Source organism: Hipposideros armiger, unplaced genomic scaffold, assembly GCF_001890085.2.
Source record: "Hipposideros armiger isolate ML-2016 unplaced genomic scaffold, ASM189008v1 scaffold_666, whole genome shotgun sequence".
Classification (NCBI taxonomy): Eukaryota; Metazoa; Chordata; class Mammalia; order Chiroptera; family Hipposideridae; genus Hipposideros; species Hipposideros armiger.
Window position 1 is genome coordinate 623,678 of NW_017732016.1, and position 21,344 is coordinate 645,021.

Genomic DNA, 21,344 nt, shown 5'->3' on the forward strand with positions numbered 1-21,344 from the left:
TGGACTAGGCACTGGTATCAGTGCATAGCTTCCCAAGGGGAGTACTTTGAAGATAACCATAGTGATATTCATAGAGGTACGTAGCACCTTTTCTATAGTGGAAACCTGAACTTAATTGTCTGAGCGTGTGTGTGTGTGTGTGTGTGTGTGTGTGTGTGTGTGTGTGTACAGTAGTGTGCTGAGTCAGCTTAGACCAGGTAGCAAGGGCCAATTCTGCACATTATCTTCCCAACTTTGCATTTCATGAAGGTCAGGTTGGTAGCTTAAAATTGGCCATGATAGGAGTATTTACACCAAGGAAATTGACAAAGCTACAAATCTGAACCTTTTTTATGGGAGCTCATTTACCAGCACACTATTAGATGCTCTGTGAACATTAATTGTATTAGTCAACATTGAACTGAATTCATTTTAAAAGTGAGTTAAGGAAAACAAAAGCAGTAGCTGAAAGGAAAAATTTATCTGCCCAGGTAAAGCAGAATAAAACCATGGCCTTGATATGAGTGGCAGGTGAAAATGGAATCTCACTTTTTACTCTAAGCCAATATTCCCTTCAGCATATTTTTCTATACATAAGCTGTCACCACTGCTTTTAAAATAAGTATGACAATAATAGTGAGATAGACACTAACAAGCGATAGGTATATCTGAGGTCTGAATGCTCTAGGAAACAATTTCAAAGGTTTGTTCTCTCTGTGAAAAAGAATAAGTACAGGAAGATAAGTTATCTGAAATAAAATATATACATACATATACACATATATGTATATATATACACACACATTACTTATATACACATATATGTGCACATATATACATATATATGAAAGAAAATAATCAAATATTGCAGAACAGGAAAAATACTGTGATACTTTAATAATACATGAAACCTTATCATCAAACACTAAAAGGGAATTGAGGACATTGTGAATGACATAGAAAAAGCAAGGGTGAATACCCATAAATTGTTCCAACACTTGTCCAAGTAAGGCAGAAAAGTAAGAACACATCTATCTCTTTTGGAGGTCAACAAACAACTCATCCATTTCTAAGCTCTTTGACAGAGATTGTGCTATTCCAAAGAAAAATGAGTGATAAAAGTCCTTTAAGAAGAAGTCATCACTTGTAAACAAATAAATTAACATATCCAAAGTCTAGAATACCTAAAATTAAACTTGTAAGGACTGGTGTCCAGTTCAGCTTTTTAGAAGATTTCAGTGTGGAGTGTGAGGGGATTACTTTAAGTCAGAGAGTCAGGACTCTCTTACACATGACAATACGTTGTTCTGTGATATTATGTTAGGAGTGAAACAATGAAAGTGTTTAGCCTCTGTGACCTGCTTTGCCAGTTCAAACACAGTCATACCATTTTTTTTTCCAATTAGTTGCTACGATCCCATTTGCTCTGATAACAAGTAGACTAGCCAAGATGTAAATTCTCCCCTCCATGAATGAGCTAAGAATTCTAGGGGCTTTCTTGGTTCAAAAAGGGTCCTCTTACTTCTAACCAGGTAGAAGATGAAAAGCAAAACCTTCGATTGTCTACTCTCCTTGTTGCTTTAGCTGCTTCCAAATGGTGACACTAGTTGTGCACAGTCCACAGATGCTTGTCCATTTGTAGGGGGTGCTCTTACTGACCCCACTAATGCTCCCTGACTAGCTTCAGTGTAATGACTCCTTTAATTCACCATCACATGTTCAACTGTCCCCCAAAAGAGAGTGGCGATGACAGAATGACTGAAAGCAGATAAACTTCCAGCCTCTTTCATTGACTGTACCAAAACTGGCCACCCCAAAATCTTTTCAGCCTTTCTGCCCAGGCTCCCCCCTACTTCCTGGTCAGTTCCATTCTGTAGTCTACAATGTCCTTTTTTCACAGCCAGCTTTGGAACAGGCCAACCCTGTGGTCCAGGACTAACTTCCCTAAGAAGTTGAAGTTCCTTCTTTTTCAGAAGGCCACGGATGCTTCAAGTAAACAATCTTAACCCCTGTCCAGCCAAACATCCCTGAGAGGAAAAGCCTTCATTAAGCCACTGCCAAGTGCCTCCTTTCACTCACAGCACTAAGACAAGCACTTGAGTGACTTCTCTCAATAACAACAAATATCTCCTTCAAGGTGACTTGTATCTCTACCTGTATGTATAGAAGTGATTGACACTGTTTTTTTAAAAAATTCTATCTCTTCAGGTACAAGCATTTTGTTAGAGAACATTAAGAACGGTGAGGAAACCTAGAAATAAACAAGGACAACCATTTTATTTTGTGGGTGAGAAAACAAACCCAGGGACTATATCTGATTAAGAGCCTAGCCTATAAAATGGTGGTTACCAAGGGATGAAGAGGGGAGGATGTCAGTTGTGGTGTTTAGGGTACAAACTTGTAAGTAAGTAAGTAAGTAAGTAAGTAAGTAAGTAAGTAAGTAAGTAAGCCATAGATAGCTAATGCACAGTATAATGAATATATACAGTGATATTGTACTATAATTGTGTAAGGTGATAAAAATAGCTACAATGGCCATCATATTATAATATATAAATATATCAAAGTGACACACTGTACATCTTAAACTTGTACAATATTACATGTCAAATTTATTTATAAAAATACCCTACTCTAACTTAGCAAAAAACTGTGCCTCACTTCTGTGTTCAAGGCATTATTTTTACTACCATATGATGGCACTTAGATTTTGGACAGCCAACAAATTCAAAAGATTATTCTCTCTAGATGGATGGGTGGATAGCCAAGGCAAAATAAAGCTTATCAGAATGGGCAGCCCACCAATCCTCTTGGTTAAATTTGTGGTCAGTATCCACTTCCTTAACTTTGGAAATCTATCTTGCAATTGACATTCTCAATTGCTTGAGAAGAATAGTGGGGGAAAACAAGAAAAAAAATACTTCAGTCACTTAATTTCCATAAATGACATCATGAATTATATATGGCTGTTGCTAAGGAGATATAAGACGTATGTATCAGAAGGAAACAAAGAAATTGATTGCATTGAAGAGGAGTTGTCATAGGCTTTGGAGAACCATTCTGCCTTTTGAGGTTGTTATGATCAGCTCTCTACAGGAACAAAGACATATTAGTCTTCTAAAAATACCCAATCATTTATCCATTCAGCAGAGAACAAAGAAAACATCAGTACAGTACTCATAACCTTCTTTCATTTTGCAGCACATAGAGTGAGAGGCCATTTTCCTGCCATATTTATCAGAACAGGGATATCCCTCCTTGTTATTCCGTGAGACACCGCCCAATGTCCAGAAACTGAAGACTCTGCTGTGAAAATTCTCAAGTAAGGAATGACTTTTTTTCTCTTAACAACTCATTTCCAGTCAGTGAGTAATTTTTTTTCCCCTGAAACATCCACTCCGTGGAAAATAAAGAAGGGGGGAGGGAAAGTAAACAAATCTGGAAAAGAGGTCACAGCACACGGACATGGAGGAGCCTCTGCACTTAACAGCCGACAAAGGCGGACACTTAGAGTTTATCCCAAACACAATCATAACTTTAACTGTCTCCTGGTTGCGTCTCACCCAAAGAATGACTTCCAGGGCCTCTGGCTCTCTGGGACTAAAGGAGAAAATTATTTTTAGTACAAGTATTTGGAAACCCCTGAGAACTTGGATTTGTTTTTCTGTCTGGTACCAAAGCAAGTATCGCGCTGAGTTCTCATAAAAGATCCTCAGTCTCTTGTGGATTTAGAATCCTGGAGGAACCCACCAACCCAGAGCAAGGTATGGTGTTTACTCTTTTTTTTAGAATTTTTGGCAGATGTAGACACAATGCCCGTATCATTATGGTAGCTTTTGAGTGTATTAAATAGACAGCTCTGTAAGAAGAATCCATGAAACTGAAGACCTCGGCTCAAATCTCTGCTCTGACACTAAACTTGTGACCATAAACAAGTTACCTGACTTCTCTGGACATTGTCTCCCTGTCCTATCTACCACAAAAGGGTCTTTGGGAAGATGATATGGACTTGACATTGCTCTGTTGACTACAAAATGTTTGACAAATGACAATATTTATTGCTGTTGTGACATCATAGCATTTTACATAAAGCAGACAAAGCTTTATAAATCATGAACTGTGGATAAGAAATAAATATTAATGAATAAATATTTTTCTTCAACATTGAGTCTCTATGTTAGTCTTTGTCCTAAATGTTGGTAATACACAGTTTATATTTTAGTGAAGAAAAAGTAAGTAAATAGCCATAGCACAATGCGGTGTGTGGATTTGTCAGTTGAGTAGTGTCAGGAGAAGGGAATTCACAGCCAAGGGGAGCAGCAGCATGAGAAGGGAAGTTGGAGCCCCGAGGGCAGAGCTGGGGAACCTCAAAGCAGAAGGACCTAGGGTGTGAACACTTAAGGTCCCCACCCTGTCTCGTTCACTGTGCCACTCCTAGTGCAGCTAGAGAAGGAAAAGCCTGCTATTGTGAAATCTCTTCCTCCACAGGCCAAGGATATGTCTCATTTTGGCCATCCCTGGTTACCTATCTTCCTAATGATTTCCAGGCAAAACACATTTTCAACTTGAATTAATAATCAAGTCCAGCCCTTTGTCATGAAGTAATGTTACAGTTTCCCTCACATGATATAGGCGAAAGCTCAAGAGTTTGGAGACAAAAAAAAAAAAACCTCAGTTCAAATCCTCCTTGAGCTATTTTTGTGGCTGCGAGGACTTGAGCCCTCAGTCTCAATTTTCTTATTTGTAAAATAAAAGTGGTGCAGGGATTAAGTAAATGTTGTCTTTAAAACACCTAGCACAGTAATAAGAATACTAATATGTTTCCTCCATCTCGATATTTTCTATTTAGTATTTTTTATTGTGGTAAAATATACATAGCATAAATTTTACCATTTTAAGGGTAGAGTTTGGTGGGATTAAGTACATTCACATTGTTGTACAACCATCACACCACCATCCATCTTCAGAACTTCTTTATCTTCCCCAACTGAAAAAACGACGCCTCTTTTCCTCGTCGCCTTAGCTCCTGGCAACCATTATTCTAATTTCTATCTCTATAATTTTGACTATTTTCTTTATATCATGTACGTAGAATCACACAATATTTGTCTTAGCATAAAGTCTTCAAGGTTCTCCATGTTGTAGTATATGTCAAAATTTTCTTCCTTTTAAAGGCCGAATAATATTCCATCATAGGCATGTGCCACATTTTGTTTATCTAGTCATCTGTTGATGGACACTGGGTTGCTTCCACCTTTCGGCTACTGTGAACAATGTTGGTATAAACACGGGTCTACAAATGTCTTTTTGAGTCTCTGTTTTCACTTCCTTTGACTATATACCAAGAATGGGATTACTGGTAGTTCTAATTTGAATTTTTCAAGGAACTTCCATACTGTTTTCCATAGTGGTTGTACCAATTTACATTCTTAGGAACAGGGCACAGGGATTTCCTCCTCTTCACATCCTTGGCAACACTATTATCTCTTTTCTTTCTGATAATAGCCATTCTGACAGGTGTGAGGTGGTATCTCATTGTGGTTTTGATTTGCATTTCCCTGATGATTACTGATATTGAGCATTGCTTCCTGTACTTGTTGGCTTCTTTGAGAAAATGTCTATTCAGATCCTTTGCCCATTTTCAATCAGATTATTTGTTTTTTGCTATTGAATTTTATGAGTTCTTTATGTATTTTGGATATTAACCCCCATCTGATATATGGATTGCATTTATTCTCTCCCATTCTGTAGGCTGCCTTTTCATTTTGTTGATCATTTATTTTGCTGTGCAAACGCTTTTTAATTTGATGTAGTCCCTCTTGTTTATTTTTGCTTTTGTTGCTTATGCTTTTGATGTCATACCCAAAAAATTGTTGCCTAAAACAATGTCAATAATTTTTTCCTATGTTTTCTTCTAGAGGTTTTATGGTTTCAGGTCTTACATTTAAGTCTTTAATCCACTTTGAGTTAAATTTTTGAGTGGTGTAAATTAAGGGTTCAATTTCATTCCTTTGCACGTGACTACCCAGTTTTCCCAACACTATTCACTGAAGAAACTATTCTTTTCCCATTGGGTATTCTTTGCTGCCTTGTCAAATGTTCATTGACTATATATGCATGGGTTTATTTTATTTAAAAAATAAAGGAAAGATGCCATTTACAAAGGAATCTCAATCTGTGGACATATTTTCTAGAAGTTCAGTTTTGCACTGATTTATTCAGTATTACTTTAAGAGTTTCCCATGGCTCGTTTAGCAAGAACATAGGGTTTTATCACTAAAAAAACTTACAAAATCCTGTCTACAGATTCAAAACACACACTAACATTAAGGCTCTGAAATCTACAATACCACAAAGTGAATTTTTTAAGTATGTGTTTAAAAAACTAAGAACTTATTACTTTGTAATCCCTACAGAAAAATAGGATGAAGTTCATTTCAATTAACATAGAAGACAAATCTCTTCAAGATTAACAATATTTCCAGAACTTTGATTTTTCTAACTCCAACGAAGCATGATGGTGGAAAAAAAATACATTTTAGCATATAGTCTATATAAATTGACATAATTCAATGCACTCCTTCAGAGCATTTTATATGAGAAGTGACTGCTGAGGTTCATAAGGTTTCTTTCTGAAGTTTTGAAAATATTCTAAAATTAGATTATGGTATACTTTGAGTTGTAAACTTTAAATTGGTCAACTTTATGCTGTGAAAATTAAATCTCAATAAAGCTGCTTTAAAAAAGTTGTAATTTTGTATGAACCCATAACACATATAGGTCAGTCCCAGCCAAAATAACCCAATTCATTGCCAACCAGGGGGGCAGTGGGTGAAAGATGAATCATTCAATGTAAGGTGTTAAAATATTAAAGTTGGATCCCAATTCACACTTTTTATCAGAAAAGAGGTGTAATGGGTCAAATTTTAAATGTGAACAAATGAAGCAATAAAAGAACTGAAAGAAAAGTGGGAGGGATCTCTTTATTATTTTGAAGTAAGGAAGACCTTTTCAACACAATAAATGGAACCTCAAATATATGTTTTCATGATAAAAATATTTTAAAAATACATGAACAAAGTGAAAAGGCAAATTAGGAAAAGCTTTTTACCAATCATGTCATAAACCACGTGCAAAGAATACACTATATGGAGATGTTCATTGCACTATTGTTATAGTAGCACAAGAATGAAAATATCCCCAATATGCATCAGTAGGAGACTGGTTACTAAATATAACACATCCATATAATGGATATTCTATAGTCACTAAAAGAAAGAATGAGGCAACTCTATGTATATTGATAATGAAAGGACCTCCAAGCTATGTGAAAAAGCAAGGTACAGAAAGCCACGCACAGCACACCAACATGGAGAAGGAAGACATACAAAAACCTAACAAGAGCGGTTGCCTCTAGAAAAGGAAACTGCGTGTCTGGAAGGCTGGGAGGGAGAAGAATTTACCTTTCATTGAAAGCCCTTTATTAAAAAATAATTCCTAAATGTGCATGTTCTATCTTTACAAAAAAATAAATATTTAAAATATTTTAAGTACACTACACCATATAAAATTAAACCAACTCAAGTCTTTTATTTGTATTTCTCAAACACTGAGAAAGGGACCCACAGGCCCCAGAAAGATTTATTTAAATCTCTATTTTCTCTTTTTTAGGGAATACTGTCATATTCCCTCCTCTCTATTTTTCTTGACAAAACTCACACCTTCCCCCGACCCCCCCAAAAAAATTCTTCTCCTCTGCCCCCAGCCTGAGTTGGGGTGTGTGCCAAACACTGTTGTAGGTGATTGGAGACATCCATCAATGACTCAAATATCCTGCCCTCATGGAGTTTACATTCTATCAGATGGAGCTATACACAATTAAAAAAGAATAGAGTTAGAGGGTGAAGAGTACAATGGAGAATAGAAAGAAATAGAGACTGAGGGAGGCTCAGGAGGGAGGAGAAGGTGGATTGCAATGTTGAATTAGGTAGTAAGAGTTGGCTTTATGAGAGGGTGGCATTTCAGCAAAGACTTGAAGAAGAAGATGAGAGAGTGAGATGTGTAACCATCTTGGGGAACAGAATTTTGCACAGAGGGGACAGACAGTGTGAGGACCCCGAGGCCAAGCTTTCCTAGAGTCCTTGCAGAACACCAAGAAATTCAGCATGAATGGAGCTGAGAAAGTGGAAAGGAGAGTAGAAGATGAAGTCAGGGCAGAAGGAGCGTGGGAGCCCAGTGAAGTAGGGTCTTGTAGACCATCTACCATGAGGCTTTTGACTTTTAAGGAAAATAAACCACCATTACAGGGTGATGCCACTGTCGTTTTACATTATGATCCACACCCCCTTATCTTCCTGATAAACTGAGTCCCAGGATTCGACTAGCCACTCACTGCCACACCATCACCATGCATCAGGCACCAGAACACCACGCCCCCAATTCCGATGAGGATTGTTAGTGGGTAATCATTTTGTGTGCCTTTCAAAGGACTTTAGCTGGGGACACCTCTAACATGTAGACCACTGTGCAGACAATATTCTACGGTACTTGTCAATGCACGGCAAACCATTTGTTCAACCAATGCATTTGTGTCAGTTTTAATTTAGTTCTTCTTTGAGCACCTCATTGCCTGGCTATTGGAAATGTTAATATCCTTTCTTCCAAGTATATCTTTTAAATTCTGCTTCTACCATCCACCATAACCTAGACCCTTACCACATGTTTCTTCATAGACTGATCCCTGACTATTGGTGTGCTTGTGTCTTCAGAATTTCCATCACAGTGTCTGAGATGCTACTGCCCAAGGTGACTTTTTTCCAGATAATTTCTAGTCCCTCTTAGAACCAACTCCTGGCCTCAGCTCCAGCACCCCATCCTATGTCTGGTAAAAAGCCTTTTAATGAGTATCTTCTATGCTCATCTTTTCCTCTTTCCAATCCCTTCTCCAAGCCTCCTCTCATCAGTTTTTTATAAGAACGAACAAGGTAATCATTGCATCTTGTTTTAACTGTGGCAGGGGGTATGGATAATAAGGTTCTTTCCACTCCCTTCATCTGAGGCATGTTTGGAAGGGTTGGTATCTTTATCAGATCTGCCAAGCTTTTCAGAAAGTGCCTTAATCCCAACTGAGCAATAGGACCAGTAATTCTGTGTTTGTGCCTTATGACAAATCAAGCAGACAGAATATGGCAAAGCTGTTCTCCTTGATTTGGGAGAGGGCGGGCCCACTGGTAACATGAAGATTTGGGCGAGGATACAGAGGCTATATTTGGATACATTCCTTCAGCTTTTCACTAATGAGATTTCTAGGAATCAGACCTGTTTCAAACCACATGCGCACACTGTTTTTCTTGATTTGTCATTCCTATGCTCTGGCAAATTTCTGGGTCTAATTCCAAGATGTTGCAATTCCCCCATGGGTACCATAAAAGTGATACAGTGTGCCTGGTTAATTTCCTGATGTGACTGTCAAAAAGACAAAGAAAATTCATCCAATTGCTTTTCCTACATTATATAATTATTTCATTTGGGTAATTCAATGCCAGGCATGTATATCAAGCATTGTACAGATTTCCTATTAAAGCACAGGTCCAACTATCCAAAAACTGCTCATTTACACCACCCCAGAACCACATGTATGCATTCTCCCATCCAAGACTCTGCTAATTTTAAGGACCATCTAGCACAGAAACAAGGTGTCCTCAGCCTACACTGCCCAGCCCTCAGCCCATATGCCAAGTGTCATGCTAATAAGTGATCCATCACCCTCATCTGCCAGGCTTTACAGAGGAAGAAACCCAGTCCTATTAGATCATATAGAAGATACCTGTTACGTGCTTCACTCGGAGCATGTGGCAGTATGCATGGTTTAATTTCACTCAGCTTTTGAGCCCCAGTGCTATCAGCTTAACGGGATACCATGGCATTATATCCTACAGATTTTAAATTAAAGTTTGAGACGGCCCACTGTCAGGACATGCACAGTGTTCCAACTAACACTAATTGATATTACATGCGATTCATAAGTAAAAAAGAATGGTTTTTCCTGAAAATGCCACTTCCTTTCTCCTGCTTTAAAAAGCCCAGAAATTCTAAGAAAATGACCCTGGATGCATGCAAAAATTAGCTATCAGGATGTCTAGCATGTGTTTATATTGGCAGAAAACTGGAAGCAAACCTCTATAGTGGGGAATTGTGTACGTAATGGAGAGTAGAGACAAATGCAACAATTTCTTTCATGTTATGAATAATTTTTGACATGGGAAGATGCTCATGATATTTTGTTATGTGAAAACAATTGAAGAATTGCAGGAAAGACATGATGTCACTTTTCTCTATAGCATAGAAAAAAAAGACTGGAAGGATGTATATATATATATACATATATATAAATGTAAAATCATCTCCAGGTGGTGAGAATAATGTTGATGTTTATCTTCCTCATTTGCATCCCTAATTTTTAAAAAATGCATCACTTTGGCAAAAAAGAAAATATCATTTGTCCAAGTCCATCATTAATTTCTGCAGAAAATGTGTGACAAAGGGATTTATTTAAAATGTTTTTAAATCAGTCCTTCACCTCCACCAACCCATGTGAACTCTGTCAGTAATGCATTAAGTTTCCAATGGAATTAGGTGACCAGGGGTTTTCTCACATGCATGGAGAGGCGAGCCCAGGAGTGACTGTTTGCAAATGCCCATTCTCATGTTCAATCACACCAAAACTTCCACCTGACAGGGTGCTTTATCTCTGTGTGTTTTTCTTACAGAGCCAAAGATGTTTGTCTTGCTCTATGTTACAAGTATTGCCATTTGTGCAAGTGGACAACCTCGGGGTAATCAGTTCAAAGCAGAGAGCTACTCCCCGAGATATATCTGTAGCATTCCTGGCTTACCTGGACCTCCAGGCCCCCCGGGAGCAAATGGTTCTCCTGGTCCCCATGGTCGGATCGGCCTTCCAGGACGAGATGGGAGAGACGGCAGGAAAGGAGAGAAAGGTGAAAAGGGGGCTGCAGGTAATGAATGATGAAGTTCCGTAAAGCACCTGAAAACTACTCCCTTGCTTTGCTGCTTTTTCTCATGGGAATCCTTTCTCTACTTCCCCTTCATTAATCATAAAAATGTATTGCACCTTGACTATTCTCCAGGTGCTGCTCTAAACTCTTTATGTGCATTCTTATTTTATTGTAATGACAACACTTTCAGGTGGAAGCTCTCATTTTATAGATAAGAACACTGAGCAATGCCACAATTAAATGAATTACTGAAGATGGAAGTGCTAGTGAACGGCAGAGCTGGATTCCAACGTCTGATGCCTGTGACCACTGGGCTGTTACAGCCAGCAGGCAATGGCCGGATATGACAGGGTGCAGCTGATGGACAGACAGATGGACAGGAGGGGCGATGAAGCAGAGGCAGAGTTAGAAGCCAAAAGCACAGGTGCCGTCCTGCTGTGCACTAATATCCTGAACTAAGACACATAAAGGACTTCCAGATTTTATTTTTCACACATGAAATGACAATAGTACTGTAGAGCCTACTTTTCCTAGTTCACCCGTTTCTCACTTGTCCTGCAGTAGCTAAAAAAACTATATAGATTTCTTATAGCTCTTTACAGCAATACAACTGCACTCTAATCTTTTAATAATTTTCACTTTCTTTTTTCCTCACAAATAAATTGACCCAGGAAGGTTGCGAGTTTCTGCAATTCTTCAGAGTGAAATGAATTAAAATTCTAGAGAGGCCATGTGTTAACTCTAAAAAAGGGTGTGATTTGGAATCAATCTTTGGAAACAAGTTTCTGAGTATCAAAGTTGGGACAAAAGATAGGAAGAAAATATCAACAGATCTAAGAAATGTGTCCTTATCTAGTCATTGCATCTGATTTAGTGCTGTTATCTGAAACAGTATCATAATATATATTCAAATTATTGGCTAATAATTCACTTTTGAATTTGTCAAGCAGAAAATATTTGGCCAATCAGTAGCTACCCAATTTATGAATATTGTTCAATATTAGATAAACAATCTTTAGGTAAAGTTGCAACATCGGATAAAAAACCTTTAATGTGGAGCTTAAATCCTATCTTTCAAACTCGTCCATATGGCGACACCTATGAACACAACTTCCCGCTGTGTCATGATCATAAATATCCTTGAAATCCTGTAGCAACACCAGGACCATAGTTAAGAATTGCCAACCTTTTATGTATACTGTGTCCGGAGACAACAATGTAGTGATTGCACAAGCATGCATTGGAGTCACAAAGACTTAGACTGAAATCTTGGCTCCTTCAATTACTAAGTATCCTTGGGCAAATAGAGTCGTTGGCCTCAATTTTCTCATTTGTAAATAGGATATAGTAAGGGTGATTGTGAAGATTAAGGACAATAATACATGTAAAACATGCAATAGAATAAGTGCCAGATGGGACGCACTCAATAAATGTTAGCTGTTATTGCTTATTACATTGTGCTCTGTAAATATGAATCATAGCTAAGTTCATGAATATCCAAAGCTATGCCATAAACTAGAAATGAGTGATCTGTTTTATGAGGTAGTTCCAGTATTATTTAAAGATATGTTTGTGGATATGCATTTAGATTAAATCTAATGTTCATAATTGCTACAATTTTGAACATGTATGAGGCCAGGTATATCCCCATATTCATCAATCCATTTAATCATCCATCCACTCACCCGTTACTCATTCAACAAGCTTTTTTATGCACCTACTACTATCCAGGATTGTTCTAGACCAGGGGTTGGCAGATTTTGAGACAGAAGAGCCGCCAGGAGTCAGCAAACTGTGGCCCGCGAGCCACATGTGGCTCTTTGGGCACATACCTGTGGCTCTGAAGTAAAATTGAAAATGAAAATAAAACTATCATAGTTTCATTTATAACATTTTAAAGGATATTATTCACATAATGGTGATTATGTAAAAAATATATTTATGGCTCTTGAATAATTTTGAAATTGTTGTGAGGGACAGGATTGGCTCTTCCAGGGGTTGGCAAACTTTTGAGACACAATGTACCCAGAGAGCCACATGTGGCTCATGAGCCACAGTTTGCCGACCCCTGGCCAAGACCAGTGTTTCTCAACCTCGATACTAATGACATTTGGGGCTGAATAATTATCACTGTGGGGTGACCATCCTGTGGATTGTAGGACATTTAGCAGCACCCCACTATCTGCCAGTGGTGCCCCCCACCAATTGTAATAACCAAAAACATCTCCAGACATTGCCAACTGCCCTTTGGTGGGCAGTGCAAAATTGCCCCTGGCTGAGAACATGGTTCTAGAAGCTGAGGACACAAACATGACTAAGACATTGTCCTTGCCTTGATAAGCAAACATTTAGGTGTGGGAGGCCAACAGGGGAAAACATCATCATAGTAATAATAATAACCATTTGTTAAGAGTTTACTATGTGTCAGGAATTTTAGATTCAATACTTATTGTCCACCATAGCCCTACTAGCAATTATTATGATTAGTAATAATAATAATGTTGCAAATGAATAACTGAGATTCAAAAATAAAGTTACTTCCCCAAACTGAGATTATTTAAATCCAATATCCACATATACACATAAGGATACATAACAGCTAGAAAGGAAAAGGAAAAGCGCCTTTGTGATGCATGAAGAAAAGTACACCTCACTTCCAAACAATAGGAACAGAGCCCTGGGGTTTTGGGACATGCTTTAAACAGGACACGACATGGCTGGGAGCTTCTGTTCCTTCTGTCCATGTTAGTGACACCACAAAGGTCTTTTTATTCATGTACCCTTGGTGACCATACCCACCCATCTGCCCCAACTGAGCACAGGCAGAATCAAGCCTATTTTTTGTCCAACTTCCCTCTCCTAAATACAAATACAGAGCTTATTATACTGAATTATAATTTTTTTTGGTTAAAATACCTATCTCCCTCACTGGTCTATAGCAATTATTGTTGTGTTGTGTAATTAACACTTACTTTAATCTGAATGCACATCCATATAAATATCCTCAAGTAACACTAGAACCACATCATGAAACAGGTAATTCTGGTTTATTACATGGCTTTGAATATTTATGAACTTAGCTAAGATCACAATGTAATACATAATAGCAACTCACTGGAGGGTGACACAGATGCCATTCATGTCAGTATCCCACTCAGGCCCTAATACAGTGTCTGGCATGTAGTGGGTGGTGGGTCAATATGAGATGGCTTAGATGGCTGCATGCATGCACACATAAATCCATAGAAGGATGGGTAGGTGGGTGGGTGGATGGATGGATGGATGGATGAATGGATGGACGGATAACACAAATGGCACTGAAGAAAAAAAATCTTTGTAAGCGCATATCATGAGTGTTGAAAAGAAAGCCTTTCTCTCCAAGCTTTAGTACCTTAGCATACACTAACATTTTGTCTATAATTCTCCTCTCTACACATACGTCTGACTAAGTAGAGAGAGGGAGAATGATCTACCCCTTCTTTCTATTCTTCATTAATTGATCTTTAGCACAGGGCAAATCTGTCATGCAAACAGGAAAAATTACTGTAAATTATTACAGCTAGTTTCTAATTATCTAACTCCCAGTAGTTCAGAATAGTTAATAACTGTAGAAAATCCAAACACTGTAAACACCTTTTCATTGTAAAATTCCATCTTAGTATATATGGTTTGGTCTTAAAGAATGTTCAGTAGGAGGAGACCTCAAGCAATCTATTATTAGTTCAACACTTTCATTTCAAGGACTAGGATACTAACATCAGAGAAATGAAGCCCCTTCATCAAATTCACTTAATTAATACATGGCTGAACGAGGCTTGTATCCCTGGCCTGCTGAGTCACTGTTGACTGTTTTTCCCACCAAGTTTGGAGTGGATTTGGATCCAATTTCTTCATATTACAAATGGAACATTTGGAACTCAGACAAAAATTGACTTGCCTAAAGTCATAGAGGCAAGAAGATTTGAGGACATAATGGAATTTAGTGGTCAAAATTGTTACTGGTGCCAAAATGCTTTTTTAATTAATGCATCAAAAGTCCCTGATGAGGACAGCAAAAGTCAAGCTCTTACTGAAGATAAAATCACAATTTAGAAGTTGTAGTTTTTTATTCAAAAGTTAACTTATTAGCAGAATAATATTCATATTATATGTCTACTCCTTCCCCCCCTCAAAAAAAGAAAAAAAGCAAACATTGAGAGGTCAGACTACTATGGCATTATTTCAAGCAGTAAATACCAGAGTGTGTTCTAGCTGGAATAAATGGAATTTCAACTCAATAGCAAAAGCTACGTACAGCTGGAGAACAGTCCTGTGATCAGTAATAAAGCAGGTCCTAGTCACCAAAAAAAAACCCCAAAAAACAATGCTTTCATTATTAGCATCTTTTGTTCATCATAAATTGTTAAACGGCATCTTTCCAAAATTATTAAAACTAAGTACTTATTGTTTTAAGTCAAACTTCACTTCTCCTCAAATTTATATTATCTAGAACACTTCATTGGTAAATTTACCAAATAACTAAAAAATGACCAAACTCATACACTGATGCATATGTAATGTTCAAATAAATGATATGAAAGCACTATCAAGATAAAGAGGCTTAGCTTTAAAAAAGTTCCTGAGAATAAATACATAATTAAGAGTGAAGCTACACTATATATCAATAATATATTTTCCCTCACTACAAAAGTGCCTTACAAATTACCAGTAATTTGGATACTTTTTGAGAACGTATCATTATATAGGCATTGTTTATGAAATGGATTTGGCCATAAAATTGAATGACTTTTTAATACTATTAAGTCAGTGCCATTCCACAAATGATTTAAAAATTAAATAGATACTGCTTATCACTTTCAAGTCATAATCATGATTTCTCTGCCTTTAACCTATCTATGGCTGATGTGTAGACATAAAGATTTGGACAAAAGAACACATTTCATTGTGGTAATTTTTAATTTGTTGAAATCTTTTCACAGCTACTAAGTATTTTGTATATATAAGGAGGCACAGAGAAATTAAGAGATTTGCCTAAAGTGATACAACCTTTCCCTGCAGAGCCAAACAAAATTTAGGATTCTTGATTCCATCCCCAAAGGTCAGAGGCATTTTGACAACGGGGAAGCATCCGTCGTCGGCTAAGACACAAATCCCAGTCCCAGCCTTGCTTCACCTCTCCAGGACTCTGTTTTCTCCTTCAAAAAAAGAAAAAGACTTACTGTCCAGTGGTGGCAGTCGCCGTTGTCAGGTTATTGAAGCACAGTGAGCCCTCGCTATGTGCCAGGCACACTGCACAATTTATATGCAGCCACTGCCCCGGGAAATACTCGGGCTCCTGAGTTCAGATCACAGCTCCATCACTCACTAGCCCTGTTTCCTTGAGCAAACTAACTTCTCCACGGCTCAGTGTCCTCATCTACAATGGAAGTGATAATAATTCCTAGTTTATACAATTGTTGCAAACCTTAAAAAAAAGAATGCATGTAAATAAAGTACTGACCCTGGTGCATAGTAACTGTTCAATAAATATGAGCTAATCTCGTTTTGATTAATTCTTTTATTATTAATACCAATAGTTAGACTGGAGCATGGGTCTGAATAGCCTCTAAGGAGCCGCCTGGTTCTGTCTGCCCCCATGACCCCACTCTGGGGAATAAGATCATCATTCTCATTCAGTTCCTCCCATCATGAGTACCTGTACATGATTAATTTAGTGGCAGGTGATCCAGCACCAAAATGATAGTTGATTATTTTAAATTAGTCAGTATTTAAATGATTTCTCACATTCTTTGGAAAATTTACTTGAAATTCTGATGAAACGTTTCTTTTTCCATTTTAGTGTATCAGTGATTTTTTTAAAAGACTCATTGTTAGGGCCGGCCGAGTGGCTCAGTTGGTTAAGAGCTCGCTCGAGAGTGTGAGCTCTGAGCAACAGCGGTTCGAAGCCCAGCCCGAGCTGAGCTGCCGCTGAGCTGCCAACAGGTGGCAGGATGGCTCCGCTAAAAAAACAAAAACAAAAAACTCATTGTTTAGTACTATATAGTTGAAAGTTGTCTGAACAGACAAATTTAGGGTATGCTGGAATCTATGTGGGTATGCTGCTTGTGGCTATTTAAAGGAACTATTAATTAAACTGTAAACTCTTTTTAAAGGTTTGAGAGGTAAGACTGGACCACTGGGCCTTGCTGGAGAGAAAGGGGACCAAGGAGACACTGGGAAGAAAGGACCCGTTGGACCAGAGGGAGAAAAGGGAGAAGTCGGTCCAGCTGGGCCTCCTGGACCAAAAGGAGACAGAGGAGAACAAGGGGACCCAGGGCTGCCTGGGGTTTGCAGATGTGGAAGCATCGTGCTCAAATCTGCCTTTTCTGTTGGCATCACAACCAGCTACCCAGAAGAAAGGCTACCAATTATATTCAACAAGGTCCTCTTCAATGAGGGCCAGCACTACAACCCTGCGACGGGGAAGTTCATCTGTGCTTTCCCCGGGATCTATTACTTTTCTTATGATATCACATTGGCAAATAAGCATCTGGCAATTGGGCTGGTACACAACGGGCAGTACCGGATAAAGACCTTCGACGCCAACACAGGAAACCATGACGTGGCTTCGGGGTCCACTGTCGTCTATCTGCAGCCAGAAGATGAAGTCTGGCTGGAGATCTTCTTCACTGACCAGAATGGCCTCTTCTCAGACCCAGGTTGGGCGGACAGCTTGTTCTCTGGATTTCTCCTGTATGTTGACACAGATTATCTAGATTCCATATCAGAAGATGACGAACTGTGATCAGGACAGCTGACCTGAATGTTCCAAGATCCTTGTGGGAGACACTTTGATTTAATCTGGGGCCCTGGAAGGTGGAACAAGCAGAAATGAGAGCCAAAGAGACTCCCACTCAGATTCCAGAGCATTTACAGATGGTTCCAGCAGAATCTATTATAACAAGATGAACCACCAAACTGCTGAAACCACACCAAAGTGAATTATATAAAACAACAACCCCAGATATGAATTCTCTTGAATGCAATGTTCATAAATATTTAAACAAATTCCAGACAATGTTAACAAATTTTATATTAAATTCCCTGAGCGACAAAACCAGCTGGCAATGATATTGTCTCATTAAATCTTTATAAAATTACATTTTTGCCTATTATTTAAGAGAATCATAACATCGCAGACAAAGTCTTCGACAATTCTCAAAAGGATATAGTTAGTCAAGAACCAAAGGTAAGAGATGCTGAATAATTGCACGCAAGCTAAAGTGACATGATAATTTTCTTCGTGTTATTATTTATTCCTTCAGGCTTGTATATATTTACTCAACAACTCTTTAATAAGCCTGTATGAACCAGACACTCTGATGCTGGGTCAGATTTAATAATGAGTTAAGACAAAATCCCTAACTCATACAGGCTAGTGTGTGATGAGCACACGGTCACCATTCAGCGTGATGCGCACCACGACAAACTAATGAACTTAACGGGAACCAGAGAAAACATGGAAACATATTAAGTGTGCTAAGGGGTGTGTGTTTAAGGAGGTGGGAGGGATGTACAGGAAACAAGGAATTCAGCAGTGGCATTCTCGCCATCCCATCCTCCAAACACCGTTGGTATTTGCACTCGGGAAGGGGTGAAAAACCTGGAAACAGAGGCACCCTGGAGGCCTGGGAAGGGTAATGGAAATGAAGAGAAACGAGTTACTGAGACCAGCCAATAAATCATTCTCCTAAATCCTTCAGCATAATAGTTTCCCAAGACAAATATTTGTAATGTTAGCTTTCTCACAAATAAGGGAGTTATTTTACATTGTGGTAAGACACTGTGTCTCATGGACTTCCCAGGTAATGAATTCAAATAAAGCGAAGCATATGCCCAGTGATTGTGAGTGAGCAGATGGGAGGAGTGAACAAGAGGAAGAGGGAGAGAGACCCAGACGCCTGAGCAAATAGCTGTGCTTTCCAAGTCTCACACCTCCTTTCGCCTCACACTCTCTTAGTATCAGCCTGTTGCTCCCCACTGAACTGCAAATCATCCATTCATTTCACCCACAGTTCTGTGGCCTGCCACGCCCTTGGCTGATACTAATATTACCTCCTTACTCTCTCCTTCTTTGTATCTTCTAATTCATGCATTCCTCTCTCTGCTCATTCACTTAATAAATAGCTTAAATGCCTCTTATGTGGGAGTCACCACAGTGGGTTCTGTGAAGGCAGTGAAACACCCAGGTGAATATGGCACAACACCTGCCATCAACTTTCAAAGGATACAAGAAAGGAAATGACATATACACACAGACAAAATGCCTAGAATTCTGGAAGCAATCATGCTGAGCTATGCTCAGTGCTAAACAAGACGGAGACAAAATACTATGGAATGGATATTGAGAGGGAAATGTTTACTCCCAAATTAGGGGGTGGGAGGGGACAGCTATGGAAATCTCTGTTCCCTGGGCCTGAAGTGATGGATAAGACTTGGAGTAGCCAAAGTGGGGGGAAGGGCACTTGAGACAGAGGTAACAATGGGGCAAAGCATAAAAGTGAGAACAGAGACCCAGAAAAGGAATCCATGGGCCACATTCGCCAAAGTCTTGAATGCCAAGCTGAGGATTGGGAACTTGACTTATGAGAAAGTGTGGACCCCCGGTGTGTTCCAGAGCTAGGTACTGCCATTATCAGAGGTGAAATCCGTAATAATCAAGCGCCTACATGTAAGGGCAATTCTTTCTCCTCCCATCTTCCAGATCTATCTTGCTTCCATCATCTTCCTCTGACGCCTATCTTTTGTCCACTGGTTCCTCTCTTTCTGAGTCAAGACATTAGTCTGGCAGACCAAGGGCAATGAATATTAGACAAAAAAGACAAAGCAAAGGTGGTTTGAGATAGCCACCTGCCTCTAAGTAACAGCTGAACCTGGAATTCCAGGCTATGAAGTGTGAAAAACAGCCAACAGGAGAAGCTCATCTGGGGATCATGAAAATATGGGCTCTTTGAAGACTATAGGATTTGCTGGAAAAACTGGAACGGAGAATTTATTGTAGATGGTCATGACCCACAAGACTATTATGTAATTTAAATTTTCTTCTGATCCTGATCCATTAATGCATTCATTTTTTGGACATTGTATACTCTTAAAATAATAAACTTTTAAACAAATACAGGTGTCTTTTATTCCTTAAAAAAAACAGACAGATACAACTTATCCACATTTATGGGCATTTGGGTAAAGAAAGTAGAAGAGTAATTTCGGTTTAAAAAATTCCAAGTCTCATTCCAATCATTCTTTGTAAGGGCTGACTTGGAATAAATATGTATTAAGAAATATCTATTGACTAGATACCATCTCATTCCAGAAGGATCTAAAGCCACTTACAAAGATAGATAAAATACAGAAAGAACACATTAGTCAGAAGCAAGTGAGAATCAAAAAGCAAAGCAAACACAAAAGAGTGAGGCTAATACAAAACTGTGTGTGTGTGAACATGTGTGTGCCTGTGTTACAGATTTACCGGATGCGCAGGCTGCCTTGTACCTGTGCATGCAAAGGGTAACCCCAGGTCATTTATCATTGTGAATAATGTTGTTTATGGGGGGAAAAAAGATTCTATAAATTCTGAATATACTTTTCCTCTGCCACTCTGTGAAAAAGATCATGGACATAAGTACATTTTGGATGTTAGCCATTTATTATTTTTATACCTTCTTCTCTCTCACCTTCTGTAGCTCTGCTTTCAGTAAATGACATCCTTACCCATCATGTCCCCAAAGCCAAAACCTAAGATACATTCTAGTTGTCTTCCTTCCCTTCCCCACTGAATTTTGTTCCACATAAAATGCTTATGGTTCTAGCCCTTACCGGTACATTTCTGAGTCACTGTACCTTTCCATTCCCTATGCCAAGGTTTCATTCAAATACTCATCGTCATTTCCCTGGACTAGTAAACACTTTTTAATTGACCTTTTGCCTTCAGCAACAACCCTCCAATGCATCTTTCACATCAGTTTGTATCTGGTCACTGTCACTCCACAACTTAAAAGCCAGCAGTGGCTCCTTACCATATAAAAGGTGTCTTGAACTTCTTTGGGCTTTGCATTCCATATCTTCGTCTGGTATTCATACCCAGTTTTCTTCTGAAGGACCACCTTCCTTCATATGCTAAGTCTTTGAGTTTCTAAGTGGAGCTGACTCCTGCAGTATGTAAATCTCAGGGCTGATGGATCGGAGCATAGCATTCCATTCACCAAAATAATTGGTTCAGGTGACTCAGTCAGAGCCAATGAGACTTTTCTGGGACTTTTATAGAAGAGAATCTCATTCTTTCCCAGGGGAGGCCTGTGAGCCTCCATCAGC

General features: G+C 38.7%; 1 protein-coding gene across 5 annotated transcripts in view; it reads left to right on the forward strand.

Moving 5' to 3' along the window:
- C1QTNF7 (C1q and TNF related 7) overlaps nt 1-18,133 on the forward strand; it is a 98,431-nt gene extending 80,298 nt beyond the window's left edge. For 2 of the 5 annotated variants that reach the window (XM_019626337.1, XM_019626335.1), the window contains exons 2-4: nt 3,181-3,301; nt 10,749-10,994; nt 17,147-18,133. In XM_019626337.1, coding sequence (XP_019481882.1) covers nt 10,757-10,994; nt 17,147-17,778 — 870 coding nt within the window. In that variant the 5' untranslated portion in view covers nt 3,181-3,301; nt 10,749-10,756 and the 3' untranslated portion in view covers nt 17,779-18,133. Of the gene's footprint in view, nt 1-3,180; nt 3,302-3,448; nt 3,744-10,748; nt 10,995-17,146 lie in introns of those variants that run through there. The other 3 variants (XM_019626333.1, XM_019626336.1, XM_019626334.1) reach the window with 2 other exon arrangements.
- The last annotated feature ends 3,211 nt before the right edge of the window (nt 18,134-21,344 follow it).